The 9,649-nt window shown below is 40.6% G+C and overlaps 1 protein-coding gene and 1 pseudogene across 2 annotated transcripts in view; one reads left to right on the plus strand and one right to left on the minus strand.

The window, feature by feature from the left end:
* Positions 1-2,069, plus strand: part of LOC105978838 — a 5,345-nt pseudogene extending 3,276 nt beyond the window's left edge.
* CCDC30 (coiled-coil domain containing 30) overlaps positions 1-9,649 on the minus strand; it is a 129,453-nt gene that overhangs the window by 12,894 nt on the left and 106,910 nt on the right. For both annotated transcript variants that reach the window (XM_045298887.1, XM_045298886.1), the window contains 2 exons: positions 7,897-8,038; positions 4,463-4,599 (listed from right to left, as the gene is read on the minus strand). In XM_045298887.1, the coding sequence (XP_045154822.1) occupies positions 4,463-4,599; positions 7,897-8,038 (279 nt within the window). The remainder of the gene's footprint in view (positions 1-4,462; positions 4,600-7,896; positions 8,039-9,649) is intronic.

A 9,649-nucleotide genomic window follows, 5' to 3' on the forward strand; every position in this document is an offset into this window, starting at 1 on the left:
CCTTTGCATAGTCAGCACAGGGAAACATCTTTCTGATCGTCTCTGCTTTAAGTCAAGATCCATCTGACATCAGTCACGTTATCTCTTCCTTCCTCCATGTCCTCTTCTGAATCTGGCCTGAACTTCTGGCTTTACCCTGTCAATGTACTGCTGCAACTGTTGTTGGATGATCTTATGCAAAATTTTACATGTGCGCATTATCAATGATATCGTTCTATAGTTTGAGCATTCTGTGGGGTCACCTTTCTTTGGAACACATATTCATATTTGGGCACAACTATGAATCTCTTCCAGTCGGTTAGCATAGATGAGTGAGTACTTCTTCAGCTGTCTGAAACACTTCAATGGGTATTTCATCAATTCATGGAGGCCTGTTTTTGGCTACTTCAGTGTAATTTTAACTTCCTTCAGCACCATTGGTTCTTGCTCATATGCTAGATATTTTCATGGTAGATACAGATTAAGACATAACATCTTATTTGGTCCTCCTTTTGCCCCATTTAAAAGTTGTATTTGTTAAAAAAAAAAAGAAAGAAAGGGAAATACATGTGGATTAAGCCTGGGTGAATCTTCTCTGATCAGAGACCAGCAATGTGAATAGCCTTGATATCATGCTGGTTGCATTGTTGCATCGGAAAGTGGATATGGGTAGGTTAAAATTTAACACCGGATCATTTGATCTCCCTTTTGACCCATTTTAAAGTTGCTCCAGTTTTTGGTAATTTCTGTTTTCTTTATAAGGGAGGTTTCCCCTCTGTTTTATTTTGTTATTGTTGTTAGCTATTTTGATTGTTAGTGCATGTGTTTTAGCATGTAAACTCCAGGCTGGGTGAATCTGTAGAGAGAGTAATTGGATCAATGATTACTTGGGAGTATTGCAGAGGAGGTTGGAGGAAAATAGAGAGCTAATAACAAGGAATACAAGAAAGAAGAAAATGTTCTAAAATTATGGTAATTACTATATACATTTTTCTTGATATGATTTAACTACTGAATTGTATGATCTGTGGACTATACCTTCATAAAACTTTTTTTTAAAGGGAGCAAAATATATAAACAGTATTCATGAAAAATGATAACACACATGGCTAACAAACACATGAAAAAATGCTCCAATCACTAGCCATTCAGGAGATGCAAATTGAAACTACGATGAGATACCACCTCACACCCATAATGATAGCCCAATTAAAACAGAAAATAACAAATGCTGAAGGTGATGTGGAGAAATTAGAACTTATGTACACTGCTGGTGGACTTGTAAACACATACAACCACTGTGGAAAGTGATATGGTGTCTGGGAAAGACGAACTGTGTTCTCTGTGGTATTCCACGCTGGGACAGCTGGCCTAACCACCCAGCGGGGCAGACAAATAAGGAATTTGCACAAGACAGCTGTACAAAATGGAGCTGGAGGAGCCTTCTTTGTGCACAGAGATTCCTGAGAATAACCCAGATACTCCATTTGATTTCACACTGGAAAACTATAAGAGAATAGAGGCAATTATAAACAACTATCCAGAAGGCCATAAAGCAGCAGCTGTACTTCCAGTCCTGGATTTAGCACAGAGACAGAATAGAGGGTTGCCCATCTCTGCTATGAACGAGTTGGCAGAAGTTTTACAAATACCTCCAATGAGAGTACATGAAGTAGTAACTTTTTATACAATGTATAATCCACCGAAAGCCTGCTGGGAAGCACCACATTAAGGTCTGCACTACTGCACCTTGCGTGCTTCGTGATTCTCACAGCATATACTGGAGGCCATTCAAAGAAAGCGTAGAATAAAAGTCAGGGAGACTACACCTGATGGGCTTTTTACTCTTACAGAGGTGGAATGTATAGGTGCCTGTGTGAATGCACCAAAGGTTCAAATAAATGACCGCTACTCTGAGGACTTGACACCTAAGGATATTGAAGAAATTATTGATGAGCTCAAGGCTGGAAAAATTCCAAAACCTGCGCTAAGGCATGGGTGCTTCTCTTGTGAGCCAGCTGGTGGTCTCACCCCTTCGAATGAGCCACCCAAAGGATCTGGCTGGCTTTGGTGTACAAGCTGACCTTTAATCTAGACTCAGCTGTATATATGTTATGTGCCTTAGAGAAATACAACATCCTTCTTCAATCCAAACTCAGAAAAAAGAAAGTGATGTGGCACTACCTGAAACAACTGGGGATAGAAACAACTGGAAACTAGCCCCCAAAGACATAAGAGATGGAACATGAATGAATATGCTCTCTCGTGTTTATTGTAACACAGTTAGTTCATCAAGAAGCTGGAAACAGCGCAAGTGCCCAACAGGAGAAGAATGGATAAAGAAGTGATAATACATACACACAAGGCATTCCTAAATGCATCCGTGATGAAAGCATGGAACATCTCAGGACCTGGAAGGACCTGGAAACTATTATGCTGAATGAAGTTAGTCAATCACAAAAGGACAAGTACTGCATGAGTCCACCATTAAAAGGGAAAACACCAAGATGTAGGCAGGCTTCTGCTCTCAGGCCTCGTAAACGTCTGATCCAAACAGAGGGATAGAGAGCCATCTATACATCATCCCCTTTAGATGCCCATCTTGAGAACCACTTCAGTAGAGGAGACCTCACCTCAGCTGGGGACACTCATTCAAGATGTGGGGAAAGGGGGAAAACTACCCACTTGATGCCATACCACATTGGGATAAGGTCGTGCCAAATCAAGAGACAAGGAAACCTTACTGAAAAGTCAAGATTGGGAGATGGAAGCCTCTGTTTGGGAGGCGGCATCTACATTTCTGATGGTGAGTAAATGGGAACAGCAACTTCACATTGGGAAAGGAAACACAACGATAATGATATAGAACCCAAGGGGAGAATAAGCCTGGTACTAGGTTCCTGGTTAGACACTTTTGACCTCATTTCTATCTAGTTCTTGGTGACCCAGGCCATGCATTCTGAAATATGGTGACTTTAGACTGTGTCCTTTTGGGAGCATGGCATCCTTCAGAGACCACATCAGAAAGACGCGATGTGGAAATCCCACTGAATGAACTGGGCTTTACCTCAAACTTACCTGTATCCCTTGGAATTAAGACCGAAACTCCCTAGTGTGGGAAGAAACAATGCCATCTCAAGGCTTCAGAAATGGTGGTCACTGGACCTTGGTTAGGATCCCTTGCTTTGTGCGTGTGTGGAAAGTGGCCAGGAACCACCATATATTGACTATTTAAATGCCTTCTATGACCTGTATTAATCTGATAGGTAAGGTTCTACCTTTGCAAATGAATGTTACTGGAAAATCTCCCTAATCACCAACCCCATGGTCAATACGAACAGAGCTCCATCATTTAAGAGTTCAACCTGTATAAATCTACATGGATTGCAGTTCATAAACAGTCTATACTTGCATAACTTTCCTCTTGCCAACATTATGTTAAATTCTATACTACTGGACAAATTAATGACATTATCAATAGAATTACCTTGTGGCCCAGGGGATGACTGAAAATGTTCCCTGTCATAAAATGACAATGAGGGTCTCTAAAGTAAACCAGAGACATACGTAAACCATAAACAAATGGATGTGGAGCTTGCACTTAATTCTAGCCCCAATCCAGGAACAATTAGTTCTTATGACATGGCCCCGCTCAATGCTTGCCCTCATGAAGAGATCACTGAAGATATGGGTGCAATAGCAAAGTGTGGTGAAGAAAGCAGATGGTTCCTCACTATCACAAAGAATAGTGCCTTGGGTCTTAAAGTGCCTTGTATTCAAATAAGCAGCCATCTAAGTGAAGCATCAAGTAGGTCTACATGAAAGAAGCACACCAGCCTATGTGACCCAAGCATGGTAAGGAATAAAATCCAAATCGGAAGGAGGGAATGGTATTATATCTTAAATTGTGAAAACCAGGATTGAGGAGGCGATGGCTGACAGTGACAGCCCCAAATCCATTTGCAGGGTCCCCACATGGATTAAGCCTCTGATGAATCCCCTCTGATCACAGTGGATGGATATGAATACACTTGCTATCAGACAGAGACTATTGTAAACTCAATTATGATAGAAATGATTAGCAAAATATAAAGAGACAGTCGTTTGAGGCTTTTATTGGTTTTACTTTGTTGTTTTTATGTTTGTTTTTGTTTTAAATGTTTTGCTGTATATGAAATCCAGAATAGATAAATCGATAGTGACAGTAACTGGATTAATGGTCCCCTGGAGGCATGGTAAGGGAGGTTGAGGTGACATGGAGAGCTAATGATGATGGGTACAAAAATGAAGAAAATGTTCTGAAATGGAATGTGGTGATTGTACAACTCTTCTCGATGTGATTGAACTAAGGAATTGTGGGATATGTGAAGAATATGCCAATCAAACTGTTTTGAAGAAAGAACAGGCACTGAGATGACCCTTGGCTGAGGTGGCAGCATCCCCTGTATGGGGCTCATGGCTTCTCAGCAGGGCTGCACCTTACCTGCTCTGCACCGAAGAGATTGTCCATTTGTTCTCACGGATCAGTCTCTCTTGGCTTGTAAGCTGCTCCAGAAGTTTCCTTTTTTCTAGGATCAAGGCATTGTTTTGAGTGATGACCTGGTCCTGGAACGACTTCTCCTGCAGACAAGAAAGCCCCGTAGCACAACAGCAAAACAATTTATAGATGCAAGACGACTAGCCTTGTTGCTGAACTCTAATGGTAGATTGCGTCCGTTCATTTTCTCTCTCTCCTGCTCTCTCGTCTGTTTTCACCCACTTGCTGATCCTTCATTCATGACAGCTAGAGTATTCTGTTTATTTGGGTTATTTTATGTTATGTTTTGTTTGGAGCCTGGGGGACTTGGGGGCACAATGGTCAAGTGCTCTATACCAACTGGAAGGTTGGTCGTTTTAACCCATTGGTAGCTATGCAGGGGAATAACCTGGTGATCAGGCTAGAAAATTCTAGGATGCGGTTCCATTCTGTCCCATGGGGTCATTAGGAGGATGACATCGAAGAACATTTTATTTTGGTATTTGATAATTTGGTGGTGAGGTTAATATTTTCAAATACAGTTGACCTTTAACAACACGAGTTCAACTGCACAGGCCCACTTATATGCAAAATTTCCCCCTTGTTCCCCCTACAGTGAGCCAAGTGTTGGATCAGCTTTAACTACCATGTGACACTAACCATCCCCACGTGAGCCATTGGTGAGAGGGACACAGAGATAATTGGAGTCACACAATGCTTAAGCCAGTGGTTCTCAACCTTCCTAATGTTGCAACCCTTTAATACAGTTCCTCATGTAGTGATCCTCAACCATAAAATTATTTTCGTTGCTACTTCATAACTAATTTTGCCACTACTATGAATCGTCATTTAATATATCTGATATGCAGGATGCATTTTCATTGTTACAAATTGAACATAATTAAAGTATAGTGATTAATCATAAAACAATAAGTAATATATATTCTGAAATGTTTATTTCTAATGACAAATAAATGAAATTTTGTCTTGAAGCATGATGTAGCATGGATAACAGTCTTCACACTGGGTACTCATAGGTGGGTGTATCTGCATGTGGGCAGACTAACCCACCTGGAGACGGATATAGGAGCAGTGTCTGGGTCCCTCAGACCATCGGAAATATGACCCTGTGAAAGGGTCATTCGACCCCCAAAGGGTTGCGACCCACAGGTTGAGAATGGCTGCTTTAAGCAGAGATGTGCAAGAGTTGGGTTTGCTGTAGCAGCAGTAGGACAGAGAAATCTGTCCAATGGTGGGCCTGGGTGGTTCTTACTCGGATTGTTGAAGGGTCAACTGTGTCTCTATACGCAACTTCTAATAAGGTCCGCATACTCTCAATTATAATTAAAAGCTACAGGTAGCAAGCCAGCAACAAAACCCCCTCTGAATTCTTCATATTGAAAAATTTCCCATGCAATCCACATTTCTATTTACTTTGTAGTTATATTATTTTTAAGGCAAAAAAGGGGGAAGATGGGAATTTTGTCACCTCCCCTGGTAATCCGTGCCAGGATCATGGTTTGCGGTGGCAAGTCAATCACGTAAGCGGGGCATTAAGGGGATGCTTGTGGAGATGATGCTGAAATGGTTTCTAGCTTGACACCATGTTTCATTTTCCACCAGTGACTTCCCTCAAAGTAATAATTAGGGAAGCTATCACGAAAATGCTACAGGTATGCATTTTGTGAAAAACACACACACACATATACACACCACTATCCTGTATTGAAAAATGAAGTAGGTATTAGGGAAACATCTGCCCCAGTAAGGGAATCTGAAGCTCAAAAAGGCGGAACTGCTATCCTTCCATCAGCAATGGCCTGCTGACGTCACTGGTGCATTCAAGTACCAGCACTTTTGTGTGTTTGTTCCTCTCCCGTCAGTGGTGGGAGGGAGTCGTGGTGTGAGAAGAACAAGAGCATTTTGGCAGATGGGAGGGTCACAGGCTCAGGAAGGGGAGCTTTCTTTCTTTCTTTTAAATAAGGCACGAATCGAAATCAGCCCCCAAAAGAATTCTATTGTCAAAGAATTATGGAAGGGAGATTACAACATGTTCAGTAACAAATCACTTCACAATTTCAGGCTCTTCACCCTTTAATATCTAACAATACTCATATCTACTATCATTTAAATATATTTACAGCAAAGATTAAGATTTGAAGCAGTTATTCCACAAATAATACCCTGCAAGCTATAACTGGATTCAAAAAGATACTGGCAAACTATAGACATTCTATCCTTTGGAAATACAATACTTTTTGAACCAAGAAATCAGGAGCAAAATGTGGGTTGGATGATGACAGTAAGAGGACCCAGGTGACTTGCTACAAAAAGATTTTAAAAGCATCTATGTAAAAAGAGGGTGAGGGGATGAAGTCAAAGTAATTGCCATTATTATTATGATTTGAGACTTGGCACTTAGAAGAGGGGTCCAGCTTCTTTATGCTTGTGGGCTGGTCCATAGGCCCAGGACTGTACTAATGTGTCCTCTCTAGGTGAGAAGTTCTAATTCTATGAAAAATTTCTCTTGTGCACTACTATGTGCCCACAGATTAACATGCTTCTAAGAGATTATATGCCCAAAAGAAAGAAAATAATTTCAATTAAAATCTAGGTCTGCCAAGTGCCTTTTTTCTTTTTTGTATTTTATATTTCAATCTCCCTAAGAGCCTTGTGAGGTAGGGATTATTTCCTCCAGTTCACAGATGAGAAAATGACATGCAAATAGTTGTCCAAGGTCATAGAACTATTAAGTGGCAGGGCTAGAATTTGAATGCAAGTCTGTCTACAGCCAAACCATAATAACTTTCAAAGACAGTAACCAAAAGATGCAATAATTCTGTCTTGCCTCTGTTTATAAATGATCTCCAGTGTATTTCGGGAGATCTGTGGTTCTTTGGGGATGTATATTAGTTTCCCAGGGGTGCTCTACCTTATCACTGCAAATGAAGTGGCTTTAAAACAACAGCCATGTGTTGTCTCACAGTTCTGGAGACTTACAGTCTGAAACAAAGGTGTCTTCAGGGGCAGTTCCTTCTGGAGGCTCTGAGGGCAGAGCTGTTCCAAGACGTCTAGTTGTGGTGACTACTGGCATTCCTTGACTTGTAGCTCATCATTCCAGTAACGTTCTCCATTGTTGCATAGCTTTCTTCGCGCGTGTGTGTGTGTGTGTGTGTGTGTCCCCTCTTCTCTTCTTCTAAGGACATCAGTCATACTAGATACTAGACTTAGGGCCCATCCTAATCTAGTATGACCATATCTTAACTAATTACACCTTCAGATACCCTATTTTTCCAAATAAGGTCACATTCTGAAGTTCTGAAAATATGGGCTCTGACAAGGCCACACATAAATGAAAAAATAAGTAGGCATTTTCATCACCTTTTATTTGTTTTTCTCACCTTTTCCACTTGTTGTCGCAGTATAGCAGCTTCATTCTCCAGTTGTTTGATTCTCTCATCTCGTTGGTATACTTCTTGGTCTAAGAGACCCTTGAGTTTGTGATTCTTGATCTTCTGGTTGTGATGCTTCTCATTATGCTGTCTATAAAAATCAGTTTGGGGATGGAAAGGGAGACCTGAACACAGTTGCATTTTACTTTGCCTCCTCAATCCGCACCTTTCTTGGGTTTCCTCTTCCTGCTTAAGGGTCTGGCATGAGATGCAGACATTCATCTGCCTCCTAACTGTATGTAGGTCTTATTACCCACACCCCCACCCCAGGAATGGATAAAGGATAAAAGGAAGGCAGCCTAAGTCATCCCCATGGGTAAGTCTCTGGATTACCTTGTCTTGATGGATGATGATGGTATCTCAGTGTTTACTTTAGAAAACTCCTTGAATTCTAATCCATTTTAGCTTTTAAAATTTCATTTATTTTATTGTTGTTATTAAGACTCCTTGGCTTCTGATACCTCAAATCTAAATTCTGATCTGACTTAACTAATGCAGTTATTGATTTTAAATTTCCTAATCTGATATTTAAGGAGCTCCTTTGGTGCTGCCAAGTAAGCATTGGGCTACTGATCTTAAGGTTGGTGGTTCAAACCTACCAACAACTTTCTTTTACCACGGAGAAAGATGAGGTTGTCTGCTTCCATAAAGATTTACAGTCTCAGAAACCCGATAAAGGATCTATATGAGTTGGAATAGACTCAATGGTATTGAGTGGGAGTTTAATATTCAGATAACTGGGCCTGTTCCCAATCTTTGTTTGAGTCTGGACCTCCAAATACCAACTCTATACAAGTTTTTACTCTGATTCTAACATAGATCTAAGTTATTTCCAATACAGTATTGTTGGATGTTTCATGATCATATGTCTGACTTCTAATAAAAACCTTAGACACCAAGGCGTGGGTGAGTTTTCTTAGTTGGTAATACTTTACAGGTGTGGCCAAAAATTACTGCTGGGAAAATAAATACTGTCTGTACAACTCCATTGGGATACAACAACTGGGAGCTTGCTCGTATCCTGTGTCTCCTGGACTGGTCCCATGCGACCTGTATTTATGTTAATTTTTATCAGTATCCTCTCTGTAATAAACTGTAACTGGATATATTAGCCTTCCTAAATTCTGTAAGCTCTCAAGACATTGAACCTGAGAGTCGTCTTTGGGACCCCTGATATAAATTCCTATAGAAAGGAACTTGCCAAGGCTGTATAACCAAGAAGGGATGGAAATGAGATTGAAATAGAATGAATTTGAGCCCAGATTTTGTGACATTGCCACTAAAGATTATTGCTTTGACTTGGACTCATGACAAAGATATTTCCATTTTACTCATGTTCAGATTTTTCATTTTCCTAGGAATAGCTTAGTATAAAATAGCACCAGGTTTGAGCTTCCTCTTGGTTCAGAAGTTTAGAGGTGTAAAGTCTAATAGTATACAAATAAACTATCTGTTACCTTTGAGCTTCCCCGCTACTCCTAAGGTCTTCACTGGGCAATTTTTAAAAGATACTTTCACTGGGGACTCTTACATCTCTTATCACAATCCATACATTCACCCAGTGTATCAAGCACATTTGCACATATGCTGCCAACATCATTTAAAAAGCATTCTCTTTCTACTCGAGCCCTGATATCAGCTACCCACTTCTCCCTCCCTCCCCTCCCCTGCCCGCCCTCCCTCACGAACCGTTGATAAGTTA

Source organism: Echinops telfairi, unplaced genomic scaffold (genome assembly GCF_000313985.2).
Source record: "Echinops telfairi isolate 266 unplaced genomic scaffold, ASM31398v2 ScPeMD7_7457;HRSCAF=8495, whole genome shotgun sequence".
Classification (NCBI taxonomy): domain Eukaryota; kingdom Metazoa; phylum Chordata; class Mammalia; order Afrosoricida; family Tenrecidae; genus Echinops; species Echinops telfairi.